This window comes from Cyphellophora attinorum, assembly GCF_001299255.1.
Source record: "Cyphellophora attinorum strain CBS 131958 chromosome Unknown Contig60, whole genome shotgun sequence".
Taxonomy (NCBI): Eukaryota; Fungi; Ascomycota; class Eurotiomycetes; order Chaetothyriales; family Cyphellophoraceae; genus Cyphellophora; species Cyphellophora attinorum.
The window spans coordinates 30,901-46,092 of NW_017253288.1; the positions used below are offsets into that span (position 1 = coordinate 30,901).

At 54.4% G+C, this 15,192-nt stretch overlaps 7 protein-coding genes across 7 annotated transcripts; 5 read left to right on the forward strand and 2 right to left on the reverse strand.

Moving 5' to 3' along the window:
• Positions 1–808: 808 nt before the first annotated feature.
• Positions 809–1,780, reverse strand: AB675_1402 (Carboxyvinyl-carboxyphosphonate phosphorylmutase; the record flags this gene model as incomplete). Its single annotated transcript, XM_018141290.1, has 1 exon — positions 809–1,780. One exon carries the CDS (start codon positions 1,778–1,780, stop codon positions 809–811), a length of 972 nt encoding a protein of 323 aa, XP_017994403.1.
• Positions 1,781–2,546: 766 nt separating this feature from the next.
• On the forward strand, positions 2,547–5,112 carry AB675_1403 (putative aconitate hydratase; the record flags this gene model as incomplete). Its single annotated transcript, XM_018141291.1, has 4 exons — positions 2,547–3,729; positions 3,771–3,899; positions 3,924–4,151; positions 4,205–5,112. 4 exons carry the CDS (start codon positions 2,547–2,549, stop codon positions 5,110–5,112), a joined length of 2,448 nt encoding a protein of 815 aa, XP_017994407.1.
• Positions 5,113–5,356: 244 nt separating this feature from the next.
• AB675_1404 (uncharacterized protein) lies at positions 5,357–6,454 on the forward strand (the record flags this gene model as incomplete). Its single annotated transcript, XM_018141292.1, has 1 exon — positions 5,357–6,454. One exon carries the CDS (start codon positions 5,357–5,359, stop codon positions 6,452–6,454), a length of 1,098 nt encoding a protein of 365 aa, XP_017994418.1.
• A 125-nt stretch (positions 6,455–6,579) lies between these two features.
• Positions 6,580–9,122, reverse strand: AB675_1405 (putative beta-glucosidase H; the record flags this gene model as incomplete). The annotated part of the gene is made up of 2 exons (XM_018141293.1): positions 6,580–9,016; positions 9,073–9,122. The coding sequence occupies 2 exons, from the start codon at positions 9,120–9,122 to the stop codon at positions 6,580–6,582; spliced, it is 2,487 nt and encodes an 828-aa protein (XP_017994400.1).
• A 1,866-nt stretch (positions 9,123–10,988) lies between these two features.
• Positions 10,989–11,867, forward strand: AB675_1406 (uncharacterized protein; the record flags this gene model as incomplete). Its single annotated transcript, XM_018141294.1, has 1 exon — positions 10,989–11,867. One exon carries the CDS (start codon positions 10,989–10,991, stop codon positions 11,865–11,867), a length of 879 nt encoding a protein of 292 aa, XP_017994422.1.
• A 54-nt stretch (positions 11,868–11,921) lies between these two features.
• AB675_1407 (uncharacterized protein) lies at positions 11,922–12,827 on the forward strand (the record flags this gene model as incomplete). Its single annotated transcript, XM_018141295.1, has 1 exon — positions 11,922–12,827. The coding sequence occupies one exon, from the start codon at positions 11,922–11,924 to the stop codon at positions 12,825–12,827; it is 906 nt and encodes a 301-aa protein (XP_017994392.1).
• Positions 12,828–13,337: 510 nt separating this feature from the next.
• On the forward strand, positions 13,338–14,084 carry AB675_1408 (uncharacterized protein; the record flags this gene model as incomplete). The annotated part of the gene is made up of 1 exon (XM_018141296.1): positions 13,338–14,084. The coding sequence occupies one exon, from the start codon at positions 13,338–13,340 to the stop codon at positions 14,082–14,084; it is 747 nt and encodes a 248-aa protein (XP_017994411.1).
• Positions 14,085–15,192: the final 1,108 nt, after the last annotated feature.

A 15,192-nucleotide genomic window follows, 5' to 3' on the forward strand; every position in this document is an offset into this window, starting at 1 on the left:
ACTGCATTTTTGTCATCGAGTACTGATGTCAGAAAGATTGCTTCCCTGCTGGGCTGAGCTTTTCTCGACGGTATTCCAGACGAAGGTGGAAGCAATCATGCGACATCTTTCACGTAGGGTTAGCTGTGCGATCAGCTTTGATGTGGACCCCAACCACGGGCATAGACAGAGAGCATCTCGAGCGTCACGTGGCGACAACAGACAATTGGCAATCCAGAAGCGCACGTACACACCGTTCGATATGAGTTCGGCCTTGAACGAGATGGATGCCATGCACGATATGCCGCCCATGCGGCAGTTCAGCATCATCTTAGTTGCAGGACGAGCAGAGGATCTGCTGACACGCCCGGCATGCACATTGTCAGGGATCATCCGGTTCCTCTGCGAGACCCCGGTGCTTTGCGGGGAATCGTGGGGATCTATCACCGCGAACAGAAATCGCATCTCCGCAAAAATGCCCATGGATCGAATCAGGCAATCACCGATCGGGAGAAATCCACTGTCAACGAAGTCCGAATATCGGACTTCCGAATGTTCTGTTCATGAAGAAAGTATGCAATGATGACAAGAGTGATCACGGTGACGAGGCTGCTGGATAACCTAGCATTCAGACTGATGACACTTCACGATGTATCGGGGGTGACTAAATGACAAGCAAAGTCACGCAATGTATTCCCGCACCTAGATATGGTGACTCAGGACAGTGTGCCAAAGATCAAGGAACCCGACCATGGTATGCACGTACGTGGTAAAAGTCACATTGACGCTCTGCTCGCGGTCGCGCTTCAGTGGTACAAGACGATAGTCGTCACACTCCTTTGCTGTACGAAGTACCGCCAGCCTTTGCATCGAAGGCTATACACTCCTGCAACCCGACCACATTGAACATTCTCTTCACACCAGCCTTCAGCTGATCGTCGGAGACGTGCACGCTTCCTTTCTCGTGCAGCTCCTTGTACGCTGCAGTGACGCTCAGCATCACCGCATTCAGTGCCAAGCCAGGATAGATGATGAGTCTATACCCGAGTTTTCTTGCTTCCTCGACAGTCATATCTGGGGTCGCGCCGCCTGGAACGTTATTCAGCAAGCATGGTGTTCCTTCAAACAAGCTGGTGAACTTCTTCGCGTCCTCTTTCGAGGTTACACCTTCGAGAAAAGCAACGTCTGCACCAATTTCAATGCAGGCCTTGAGGCGTTCGACAGCTTCATCGAAGCCAAACGACTGAAGTGCATCGGTTCTAGCGATGATCACAATGTCGCCTCCGGTAGTCGAACGCTCCTCCTCTCGAGCCATTACGGCCGCTCGGATCCTGGAGTAGTACTCTTCCCGACCAACGATCTCCTTGCCGCCCAGATGTCCACAGCGCTTCATGAGTACTTGGTCCTCGATATGCATACCAGCAATCCCTGCACTGATGTAGCCCTTTACAGTTCGTGAAACCATTGGTGGACCGCCGTACCCGGTGTCGGCGTCCGCAATGAGTGGAATTGTGCGATCGAGTGAGGCAATCATGGCGGCATTGGCGAGCATGTCGTTCATCGTCACAAGGCCTAGATCGGGCATCCCCAACTTTGACGCAGCTGTGCCAGCGCCTGTCATGTAGATGCAAGGAAAACCCTGGGCAATGGCGATACGCGCGGTCAACCCGTCGTAGACACCTGGACATGCTGTGATCTGGTCGGGGCGTGAAAGCATGGCCCGGAGCCTTGACGCGGCGGACATCGGTCGAGACATTTGGTCATGGCTGACCGAGCTGCCGTTAGTATGAGAGCCGTTCATTGCGCCGTTTCCCTCTTGAGTCGATGCGATCACAATCTACTGCGTGCATATGAATGCGTTCAGGGAGAAGACCGTCTACGCTGCAAAAGGCGCGCCGCTAGGTTGATAGTACGCAGCACTGCATGTCCGACCACCTGGGGAATATATTCGTTGAGGTTCTTGGTGGTTTGTGATGACACACCTTGAACGACGCTCCGATTCGGATGCTTTGACAAGGCCCATTCATAATCGCACTCCCCACGATCCCGATGCCGCCTCATCCATCCCCGCGCAATGATGTCTGACGCTGACTGGACTACACTGATCACTGAGGATGCCGAGGCGTGACGCCATTCACTGCCTGATCGTGGACTCCGAATTGCGGTCCGAGGCCGATAAGCCAATCCTTGTCCTGTAAACATCGCTGACCTTTCTCCTCTCACTTCACGCTTTCCACTCGCTGGAAGCACAACGTACCCCAAATCCGATCGGGCTGGGGATAACCAGTATCGGACATCTGCCGATGGATAGAATGTATAGCCCTTTGGCGTCACGAGGGTATCGCACAGTAATGGCACGCGACATCGCTTGTGAAGTCCGGCAACGGCCACCCACCTCAACATCATCGCATCCTTCAACAACATAAGCCTCTGTATAGATTCTGTGTCACGGCTTTGCTGGCTGATGATTTGTATCGAGATTCAAGTGCTTCGATAAAGGGTCTCGACATCAGCCAGTACATAACACCTTATACCAGCACAGAGCAGACTTCACCACCAGATTAGACATGCCGGGTATCATTGAGTTGCCCTCCAAGGCAGTAGTCGCATCATCGCCTGCTGAATTCATTGATGCGCTCGATTCGACTTTCCAAGCCACCCGTGGATTGTCGTTACCCAAAGATGTCACATCTTCTACAGAGAGCACTATCCCAGCCATTCTTGAGCAGCTGTGCCAGTCGCTGCAGGCATCATCGCCAGCAGACGCCGAGGCCATCAAGCTCGCGCTCGAAAAGATCACGGACTCGCCTCAGCATGGCGGCCTGGGGATCGGTGCAACGACGAAGCCCACTCCTGATGACTACGAGGATACATTGTTTCTGGTATCCGCCTATCTTACAGCACTAAACAATTCGCAGCAGACATTTCAGGCTACCATTCCCGAACGAAAGGCTGCCACTCAACCCATGACATTGACACAGAAGATCTTTGCAGCGCATTCGCTGTCTCCATTGCCTGAGACAGGACTACATACCGGAGCTGTCATCCGTGCAGGTCTCGACTGGATTCTGGCATCAGAACTATCATGGTCCGCGATGGCACGAACGCATGAATCACTCGGGAACCCTGGAATATGGCGTAACGATCGTTTCTGGCTCGCGGGCGACCACGTCGTACACCCTGATGTTCGAGGCGTCGCGAAGGTCGAGCGTATGGTTGACCTCGCGGAGAAGGCGAAGAAGATGTTCCGGATGACGGACTTCCAGGGCATGAACTACACCATCATGCACACAGAGTTTGTCCGAGAGCGTGCTGAGCCAGGTATGCTCTGCGTTGGAAGCGACAGCCACACCTGCTCCGGTGGCGCAATTGGATGTCTATCGATCGGTCTGGGCGCGGCAGATGTCATGATGGCACTGGCCCTTGGTCAGACGTGGTTCAAGATTCCCGAGACAATCCGTATCGACTTCACAGGCAAGCCCAGTCGAGGCGTGTCTGGAAAGGACGTGATCCTACACATTTTGCGGGAGTTGAAGCGCAATACGGTTGCAGCAGAACGCATCGTCGAGTTCACAGGCGAGGGCTGCCAGTATCTCAGCATCGACGCGAGGTTTGCGATCTGCAACATGTGCACCGAGTTTGGCGCCGTCACTGGTCTATTCGTGCCAGATGAAGTCACAAAGTCGTATGTCGCGCGGAGAAGGAGGAAAGCCAACAAGCAGAACAGTGTCTATTTCAAGCCGGACGATGGTGCGCAGTATGCCAGCGAGCACACGATCGATCTGGCAAAGTCGAGCCTACGATCGCTGTCTACCCGGAGCCAGACCACGTCGTTCCTGTCAGTGAGAAGGCCGGCATGAAGGTCGATGGCGTCTTCATTGGCGCCTGCACGACCACTGAAGAAGAATTGGTACTGGCTGGTATGTTACTGAAAGTTGGATTAGCCAAGAAGCTGCCGTTGGCGAAAGGAAAGAGGCATTACGTGCCTGGCAGTCTGCCAATCGTTGAGAGGCTGAACGAGCTCGGCTTGTTGAAGGTCTACGAGGAGGCCGGTTTCACCAGGGGGCCACCGGGCTGCTCGTACTGCGTGGGTATGAGCGCGGAAAAAGCCGAGAAGGGCGAGACGTGGTTGAGCTCGCAGAACCGTAACTTCCAGAATCGAATGGGTCCTGGTAAGCTATTCTTCAGCGGCCTCGTGTGCATTACGATCACTAACAGCAGATAGGCGCATTCGGCAACCTCTCCTCGGCGGTAGTCTGTGCTGCCTCAGCGTTCTCCTTGGAGATCACTGATCCAGCTCCTTTCCTGGCTGAAATGGACTTTGAGTGGTTTGATACGGTATACAGAAAGTCTTCAACCACTTCGGCCTCACCGGCACAAGGCCTGACATACGTCGAGCCCGACCTTTCAGCCCCGGCGACCAGGTCCAGCACGTCCACGACCGATGGCCTCTCCAAGACCACAACAGTGCCCGAGCCTATGCAGACACTTAAGTCTACGATCATAACCCTAGGCGACCTCATCGACACGGACGCACTAGCGCCCGGCTACGCCCTGACCACTTGTACAACCGAGGCAGAGTTCGGCAGCCACTGTCTCGAACAAACGCACCCGGAGTTTCGTGACACAGTCAAGTCATATCCTGGCAGCAATGCCGTTGTTGTCGCCGGAAATGCGTTCGGCGTGGGCTCCTCACGCGAGGACGCGGTCGTGGCGCTGAAGGGAGCAGGCGTGAAATGTGTGATTGCGAAGAGCTTCGCATTCATTCTCGGTCGGAATATGCCTAGTTTGGGTCTGCTAGGCTTTGTGATGTCTGACGAGTCGTTCTACGAAGCTGCGAAAGACGGGCGGAGTATTGAAATCGATATTCAATCACGAACGGTAAGGGTCGAGATCAGCGAAGGAGAGTGGAAGGAGTGGCCATTCGAGCTGAGTGAGATGGAGTACCAGTTGACGCTGAACAAAGGTGTCATTGAAAGTTTCAAGAGATTTGGCAAGGGGGTCTGGGAAGGGTTGATGGGCGCGGAGAAGCAGAGCAAGGGAACGGGGAAGACGGAGCAGGATACGTTGAACGAGGCTGATATGCTGAAGGGTGTTGATGGGAAGGGAGGCGATGAGAAGCTGGCATGGTGAGCCAAGCAAAATGTCGAGCATGCCGGTATGGATGCAATCTGTCAATATTGACTGTACTCAGTGTTGTAGATCCGAAGCGGCTGTCGTGTCAGTAGACTTTGACATCAGTGGCAAGACATTGGTGACATCATCACTTTGCGGTTCCTTATACCTCATTGCTTTTCGGACATACTCTCATGTTTACGCTGGCTCTCGGAATACAGCAGCAACGTAGACAATAGACGCGATTGCGGCCAGAATAGCTATGCCACCAAAACGAGTGACCCGGCGGAGGGCCGCTCAGAGAAATGCCGAGGAAAAGCCGACGCGCGAGCAGCAGCACAGCGAGGAGGACGAGGAGCCACAGAACGGAGATGAGACCAACGGGGATGACAGCAACGCACCTGAGCCAGGCGACAAGCGAAAAGCAGAGGATATTGAAGGTGATGCGGATGATCAAGAGGCAGCTTCTGAAGGCGCTGAAGATGCCGAGCCCGAAGCCAAGAAACCGAAAACAGAACCAGCACCCAGCAACAAGAACGGCAACTCTGCATCGTCCAGTCAGCCACGCGCGTTGAAGTGGCTGCTGTCCCAAGAAGCATTCGACCTCGCCTTTCCAGCTTTTCCCGAAGGTCACGGTGAGATCGACTGGGACGACGAGAAACGTCGAAAAGAGCCACCTGCGGAGGATGCCGGCCATCAAGCAACCAAAGACCAGAAGCTCCTGACATACCCTGACTCATCCCTCACGCCATTCCAGAATCTCGTCTGCGCACTCATCCTCAGCAAACCGCTTTCCCACAGATTGGGCACGCGAACAATCAACACATTGCTGAACCCACCATTTGGATTGAGAACAGTCGACGATTTGGACGAAGCAGGCTTCGAGGGCAGGAGAAAGGTGATGTGGGAAGCACGTACGCAGCACAAGGAGAAGACGGCGACGCAACTAGGAGATCTTGTTGAAGGTGTCAGAGCGATCTGCGGAGATGACGACCTCGAGAATCTGGAAGGGTTGCGCAAGCAATTGAAGGGTCTGGATGTCAAGGCCGCACAGGACAAAGTGCAGGAGGTCCTGACAGACGGGATCAAAGGAGTGGGTCCGACGGGAGTGGGCATCTTCTTGAGGCGGGTGCAAGGCCAGTGGGAGGAAGTGTTTCCCTATGTTGATGATAGAGCGCTGGCTGCGGCGAGGGAATTTGGACTCGTGGACGGAAATGGGAAGTTGGGCTCGGCTCGTGATCTGGCCAAGTTGCTGAACGATGATCAGGCAGAGTTTGTGAAGCTGCTGGATGTGCTCATTGGCATACAGCTTGAGAAGAAGATGGACGAGGCGTTGAAAACTGCTGGTGTGAAGACTTAAGACAAAAAGTTCTGCGATTGTCAGGGAGAGAATGCTGACGTAAACAAACTCTGGTGTTTGAGCTCCGCAGCCTGCCGACGCATCCAAAGGTTGTGCCAGTCCCTGACGGTGGCCATGTCTTCTGCTCACAAGCCTAGCCACCAGCTGGTCTCCTCGATTGTAAACGAGCCAGCGACTGTCAAGTGCTCCTCGCGGCTGCTGCTTCCAACGAGCACTTCGTATTCGCCCTTTTCTCGCATCCACCGCTCTTCTGCCTCGTCCCATAGACTGGCCGCATACTTGTCGATGGCGACCTCGATCTTGGTCGCCTTGCCTGCTTGTACAGTCACTTTCGAAAAGCCATGCAATTCCCGTTTCGGTCGCCGTATCAGACTGGTCTTAGCATGGACATACACCTGAACGGTCTCGGTCCCGTCAATTTTGCCGGTATTCTTGACTTCAACGCTGACCTTGTCTCCCGTTTCAGAGACTGCCAAAGGCTTGATCTCGAACGTTGTGTAAGACAGCCCATGTCCGAATGCGAACATAGGAGGACGTTCCATCTCATCGTAGAACTTGTATCCCACAAATACGTCTTCACCATACATGACCCGTCCTTGTGTGCTTCCCCAATTGAGGTAAGCCGGGTTCTCTTTCTCTGTTGCTGGCCAGCTCAACGGCAATCGTGCACTAGGATTGACGTCACCGAAGAGAACGTCTGCTATGCCGTGTCCAGCCTCGTTTCCTCCGTACCATGCGTGAACAATAGTCTGTGCGTCCTTCTGCCATGGCATAGCGAATGGTGTTCCGGCTTGCGTCACAATGACAGTGTTGGGCTGCGCCGCAAGTACGCGAGTGATGAGCTCGTCGATTCGTGGCGGAAGGTTGTACATAAGTCGATCGGTTCCCTCACACTCCCATTCGGCATTCAGGCCGGTGCACAGGATGGCATAGTCCGCGTTTTGGGCCAACTTGCAGGCGCGATCTATTGACACGGCTGAATCAACGCGTCGAGCAGCCCCAAGCTGGAAACCGCCACCCCCAAAAGTGGTCACGCCAATCTGTGGAGATGTGCTGGTGGCTGAGCTGCCGAATTCAATTCGAAGCTTGTACTCCTTGCCTTCTTGCAGCTCCTTTGAGCCGATCTTCTCCGGTGTGCCTTTGCCGAAGAACGCGCCGCCGGCTTTCTGCTTCTCGGTCGTTTCGTCGATGATAAGCTCATCGTCGAGGTATACATTGGCTGTGCCATACACGGACAGTCCGAAGTCCCAAGTTCCGGATTCATCAGGCGTGAAGATCGCCTCTGCCGTGATGTAGAAGAGTTCGAAATTCAAGTCCGGATGCTTGTAGTCCATGAGCTGGCAATACGCTCGCTGGAAATGCTCCTCGACCACGAGTTTGCGATCGGTGGTTCCAGGAGGGGAATTGTAGAAGGACATGATCCCACCCTGCGCAGAACGATCCGGACGCTGGATGAGCTTGCTGAGCTGCGGAAGCATGCGATAGGCAGGTACGCCCACTTCGTGGGCAATCTCAGTGCCGCTGGCAGAGTAGCGCTCAGACAGGGCTTCGGAAAGCGTGACGGTGTAGTACGGATTTAGTACAGCACTGCCGCCTCCAGTAATAACAGGCAGGCGCATGTGCGAACCGATGAGGGCCACTTTCTTGGCCTTTTTCGGCAGAGGCAGAAGATTGATGTCATTCTTGAGGACGACGATACTTTTGCCGGCAATTTCGCGATTCAGAGCACGATCCTCTGGCAGGTCGCGCGGCCCCTCTTTCATTTCGACTTTTGCAGCTCGTTTGACGAACTGAAGCACTCTTCGGGCTCGTTGGTCCAGAACAGACTGCTTAATCAGGCGTGAGCTTTGAACGAAGTCGCCCAAGCGTCCTCGCATTTTCGGTCCGCCCGGCATTTCTAGATCCATGCCAGCATTCACTGCCTCCGTGGTCGAGTACGTGCCGTGCCAATCGCTCATGACCAGCGGATCCCAGCCCCATTCTTCGCGCACAATGCCGTTGATCATGCGGGGATCGTGGGCAACGTGAAGCCCGTTGATTTTGTTGTACGATGTCATCAAGACACCGGGCGCAGCATCACGAGCCAAGATCTGAAAGGGACGGAGGTAGACTTCTCGTAATGCTCGTTCTGGAATGATTGTGTTGACAGCTCGTCGCTCGTGTTCCTGATCGTTACAGACGAAATGTTTCGGAGTCGCTTGGACACCAGTGCTTTCAACACCTTTCACGATGTTGACTGCCAGGGTTCCTGACAGGTGGGGATCTTCGGAGTAGCTCTCAAATCCACGTCCTCCCATTGGTGACCGTTGGATGTTGATCGTAGGTCCTAACCAGCAGTGAGCTCCTTTCGAGATACACTCCTGTCCGAGAAGCTCGCCAGCTCTGTAAAGTAGCTCCTTGTCCCAGGTCGCGCCAAGGGCAGTACCACATGGTATACATGCTGCTGAGACGCCTCCAAAGAAGCGCGTGCCTCTGATGCCGTTTGGCCCATCGCTACATCTCACGCGTGGCACGTTGAAGCGTTCGAGCTCCGCCGTGTGCCAGAAGTCAGCCCCTACGATACTGTCAGCAGGTCCAGCGTTTGTCAGCTGTATGCCTTGCCTGAGAGCAACGACCACTTCTCCACGTTAGTGGCATTCTTCACAACTTCCTCGACATCGAATGTCATATCGGCTCACACATTGGCTTAGAACGCCACAAGCAGTCGACAGCAATGACGTGCCGCCTACAACTGGTCCCGAGTGAAGCGCGTTTAGAGTCCTTAATACCGGTGACGCGCAGAGGTCCAAGCTGACAATGACGGTCGAAGCAGAAGGACAGACATCTCATGGGGGCACATTGCTGAACCATAGTGAGTTGAGAAGGGCGACAGACGCCCTCTCCGCCGCGCCCGCCGGCATCGCTTTGCCCATGCTGACTGGCTACGAGGCCTAAGGGAAAGGAGCCAGTTTCACCGCTCCAGGTTAAAAGCCGGGTGTTTCTCCTAACTCTCTTTTGCCGGCTTGGCGCAAGTGCGGGATACGGTGCCGCACGAAGACCAGTAGCTCCCATTTCAAAATTGCTACGCAACAACTAAGCGCCTCACGACTCGCGCCGGGCAGATGTTCGAAGCTTCATATGCGCTTGCAGCATTCGCTTCTGCAGCTGATGTATCTGACGGCTGGCGTGACCAGGACTTAGACTTCAGCTCTGCGGTTGCCCGAGATGGGGAAGGCAGACCGGCGTAGAGGCCGAACTTTCTCGAGGTCCGTCCTGCGCTTCCACTTCCTGTCTGAGGATCGCTATCAACCAGCAATCCTCATCTGGACCCGGAAGTCTCTCGTGTCCGGGTGGATGACGACTACCGCCGGGGTGCAGCCTTCCAGAGTGCGAGCTTCGTGACAGGACGCTCCCATTCTTTATACTTCAAAGGTGACCTCGAGGTTAAAGAAGGCCCCTTTGATACTCTGCATGGTGTTTCTAACAGACTAGACTCCATCGAAGATCAACGGACGCTGATGTGACGCAGTGCTGATTGCAGAGCCTGGTCGACCCCAGTGTTATGTCTCGCAATCTGGGTCTCCGCTTGACGCTGCGCTGCCGCTTGTTGGTCCCTAGCTAAGGACAGGCTCGAAGAGCTTGGTGGGGATGTGTCTAGACAGTGTTCGGCTGACCTTGTGTGAATTTTAGAATGCTTTGCGGTTGAATTTAGGGACTGGACGCTCGTACATCTGAGCAAGATCTTTTGGTACAAGGTATCTACAATGAAGCTCTGGACGTCGACGTGGAAGGCTCAGCAGGAAGTCGAGGAGCACCTGGGTTACGCTTTCAGACCAATGAGTGCGATCCGTGCCCCGAGGGGTTCTTCCTCGCAACCACCCGAGCAGCAGCACAAGCAAAGAAATCTGGAATTCTATCTTGGTGATGATCTGGACTTCCCTAGGATTTGCAGTATGGTAGAACAAGGACTGAGTGTTCTCTGCTGGTTGGACAAGTCATCAGTCTGACTGTTCACCTGCAGTAGTCATTTCAGGATCCCAACAGATTCTTGCTCGGCTTCAGAGGGGATCGTCTCCTTCGGAGCTTACTACAAACGTGTCGAAGCTTGTCAAACGACAATGGACGAGGCGGATTGCGTGGGCCTGCACTCGCTTGTGTTTGATATCGATTCTGCTTGGGCAAATTAGGCTACCAGGTGAATTAGGTACAGTGAGTGACTTATAAGGACGCAGCTTCCTTTCTGTGTCTCGATGCAACGTCACTCAATTATATATGTCACCAGTTGCCTGGCTCTTCACGTGCGCCATTCACTAGACAACAATAGCTTCTAGCACAGGAACGGAGACATGGACTATCTACGCGATAGCTCAAGCTGCACTTTGCTGTGCACTTCGCGAGGACATTGTGGGATCTTGGCTGCAATGCGTTATCACTACAGGCGCTGGTCTAGTGTTATCATCATTCTAGTCACCGTCCTAGCGCTACTATCACTTTGATCACTGTTCCGACGTCACTACTGCTCCAATCGCTGCTCTAGTGTCGATTTGAAGCAAAGATGACCAACAAAGCGTTCTCGCACAATGGCGTCGATATCCACATCGCAGCGCACCTAAGTGACTTAACAGAAGGCCTCGAATGGTGCACCAATACGCAAGGGTCCCTCACACATCACGATAATGTCCTCGAAGGCATCAGAATTGGTTCCAGCGAATCCTCCGCAGACATCATCAACGGACACAACGTCTGCACATTCCTTTGTCGAGACAAGCAGGGCGACGGCCACAAAGCAAACACCTCAGACACGTTCACATCATGGTTGAAGATGAGTCTCGACGCGATGAGAGACAGAGAGCGCGTCGGTGTCGTTGTAGAAGGAAAGCATCGATCGCTCGTCGCAGCTGGCATCATCCTTCCGGAACCGGAGCAATTCGCTGTCGCTGGCGCGTTTGTGGTCACAGATGTGTGGTTTGACTGGGTTGTGAGCGAACAAGGCCAGTCAGCCGACAGAGTGCTCATGGCACGGCTGGAACTATGCGATGGACAGGGTATCTGGTGGAATAGTAGCACGGCCGCCGCCTCAAGTCAGGAAATTGGAACAAGCACAGAGTTCTGCAGTTCCTGCGAACGACCCCTCGCGCGCCGATACAAGGAGGGCGATGTATTCTGCGGCCATCCAGAATGTCCAACACGCTTAGACCCCGCCCAAAGCACAGGCCTATCGATCAAGACGCGCGACTATGCTCCGGAGTACCTCGCGCGTCGAACACCGCTCCCAGCTCAGTACTCGCGCTCCTTCAACCTCGTTCCTCCTGCGCCTGCTGCCCCGACTGTCGATCAGCTCAAAGCATGGTTCGCCGACAAGGACAACAATCATCCGGGCTGGAAGTCCTGGAATTGCAGCAATTGCAAGCGTTTCAACTGCCGTATGGAATAGAATCGCGTTGTTTGCCGAAACTGCAACCAGACCACGCTGTGCCCGCTCCCAAACATGACTCTGGAGGACCTCGTCGAATCAAAGTGGCTAAATATTACCTCCGCTAACGATCTCCTTGCCGCAACAAGTCGACGAGACAAGCGGGTCGTCGCCATCAAAGACGCATCTCTAGGTCTCAGCGTCCTCCCCATCCCCGCAATTGCGGATTCGACTGCGAATCGTTATGTTGGTGTTCGCATCAATCTTTCAGCCGAGGACACGATCTTCGTTCTTGCTCCCACAAACTACGAGATCTACCGCAAAGGCGGAACTCGAGACATCTTCAACGCAATGTGGGCTGAAGTACAGTCTGGCTCGATCCCGCTCACCCGCAAGCCCGCGAAGCAAGACAGAAAGAAGAAAATAGGCCTGAAGACAGCGCAATTCAACGCCACGTATGGCGTCCCCTACAGCATCGCTCGCGCCGCTTACGCGTCTGGAGAGGCAATCGAACTCGAAACCGCGCCTCAGGTCCTCGAAGATCTGATTGCCAACTTCGTTCCCGTCGTAGAGGCCGCCACAGGCCAGAAGACGAGCTTCAACAGCAACCTGCTGCTCGGATACTACCCCAAGATGCACATGGGCTATCATCAAGACAACGAGCCGCACATCAAGGGCAATATCATCGCCAGCGTGAGCTTGGGCGCGTCTGCGATCATGAGCTTCGCGGAGCCGAAGGAGCATGCGAGCGATAGGAGCTCGAAAGCGGCGTTTTCATACCCGCTGGCTGGAACGGGAGGAGGTATGATCCAGATGGGACCGGGAGTCAATGTTGATTGGTGGCATAAGAGCGAGTGTGTCGGTCTGGCGAGGTTCGTGGACACACTGAGGGGATTGGACGAGAGCATGGTAGAGGGCGGCGGAGAGAGGGAGGAGGGAGCGACCGAAGAAGAGGCAAAGTCAGGCAACGAGGCAGAGTAGGCGGCGAGGAAGGCGTCGATAGCGAATAACGTTCTTGATGAGGCAAAGCTTACCTTGAGCTCGACATCGCATTGCTTCTGTCTTGCTTATGGCTGAGATGCAACTCGATGAGGTCTTGCCTGGAGCTGTGGTGAGCTTAGTGGTTGGCTCAGAACCTTCGGGCGTGCTCTGAGCAGATTCTGGCCGAGAAGTGTACCGGCCCGGCGCGCAGACAAGGTTTGTGGGGTATGTTATCAGGCCTTCTGCCATCTTCCGCGGTTGCGGCACAAACGAAGCCGCACTTCCAAGCCCCCATGAACTATTCCGCTTTCGTCACCCACAGTAGTCTACAGCGACGATGACCCAGAGGCGATCCTGCTTCAGCGTAATAGGTAGTCGGACGGCAAATACAGCGTTGAGATTGAGCAGAACAGCATTCTGACAGCAATCGCGTTACTCTCTTCAACCAGCATAATATCTACCAGCGAAAAGCCGCTACCCAGGCAGCTCTTTCCATCAGCAAAGGGAACAATGGACCTGACTGAGCCGAAAGGGCTCTTTTTCGACGTCTACGCGACTCTTATCGACTGGGAGGCTGGCATCTACCCACGACTGCTTGCGCTCTCGCAGCAACCCGACTCGCCGGATCTCAGAGGACAACTTCTGCGTGCCTACCACACCCATCAAATTGACATCTGGAGGGAGTCGCCGACACTGCTGTATCCTCAAGTCTTGGAGGAGACGTACGCCCGGATAGCCAAAGAAAGAAACATCTCCTTCGACCAAGCTGATGCCGTCACCTTTGGCGGCACAATCGGCGAATGGCCAGCATTTCCAGACACAGTCGATGCATTGGGACGGCTAGCCAAGCACTACAAGCTCTTTGTACTCAGCAACGTTGACAACGCATCGTTCGAGCGGACGCGCACAGGACCCCTCCAGTCAGCGCATTGGGATGGTGTCTACACCGCGGAGGACATCGGCTCCTACAAGCCAGATCCGAAGAACTATCAGTACGTCGTCGATGCTGCCGGCGAGAAGTTCGGGATCAGCAAGGAACACTTGGTACTGGTTGCGCAGAGCCTCGATATTGATCACATGTCTGTCAAGAAGTTAGGCTTTCGTCCAGGGATCTGGATTTCCCGCAGTGGTAGTGCGATGGGCGGCAAACGCGAGGAGATGGAGGGTAAGGGAGAGATAGAGCTTGGAGCCGCATTCGAGACGTTGGGTGATTTTGCTGATGCTGCTGATAAGGCCTTCGCAGCACAACGCAAATGAACTGTAAGGAAACGAACCAGCATGAGGCCGCTCTTGTTCATCCGGGGTAATTGAACGACGGACCCAGACGCAGGCCAATGCCGGAACAATTAAGAGTGAGTGAGAAAAGTGGCTGCATACTGGTCACTTCTGGCCCTGCTAGATTGTCAGCGGTGCACTGCAAGGCGACATGAGAGCTGGTGGCATCACAGGTTTGCGTTGCGGTGCAATGCTGGTGGACTCAAACGAGCCGTCACACTCGCTCATTCCGAGGGTGCCTTACGCCTCGAAGGACCCCTTGACATGCTGCCTTCTGGGCGGCCAATGGAGATAGAGGCACCTTGATTGCAACAGCACCACATACACACTGGCTCTTCGAATGTGACGATCGCGGCTATTCAGTGTCGCGTGCAGCTCCCTTTCCAGAACGTGCGAGGCGGATATTGTACGTAAGGCGGGCAAAATGCTCCTGCCGTGAATGCCGAGGCCAAGAAGGCTTAACAACTGCTTGCTAGAACTGGTGGGATCTGCATTCGTTCCCATGTCTAGCATTATTATTATTCACCCGCTATGCATCTTCACCTCATTGAGGGCACCATGCTCTTGCCCGAAGCGGTTGCTGACCCGTCGATACCCGGATATCTGGCTGCAATAAGCAGTATCAATCCAGTACCTCAAGATCTCGCCCCGCGGTGCGATCTACAGGGAAATGGCGTCCGTCTTCCACGGGCCTTCCACGTTGATTCCAGAATCGTGTTGCTGATCGATTGAACCGAGCACCAGGACCCATCCGTCAGCTCCACAAGGGACATGAAGCAGCAGCAAAAAACCCGGTCGTGCCGCTAGTGCCACCTGAAGCAAAAACATCGCAGAAAGTCAGCAACGGCGTCAGGTTCAGCAGGTCTCCCAGCACAGGTGCTAATTAGTTGTTTGCCATGTTGATAGCGATTTACAGCATATCTTCCATCTTACTGGCGATTCCATGTGGGTAGTCGTGTGAGACTCGTATCGGCGGGATCCCACAAAAGCTCTTGATGTCATTCACCAGGAGCCTCCGTACCTGACGTCCGACTGGCGCGCTGTCAGCCGACTTTGTTGCGAAATAGCAATGTGGCGATTGGGTAAGAGA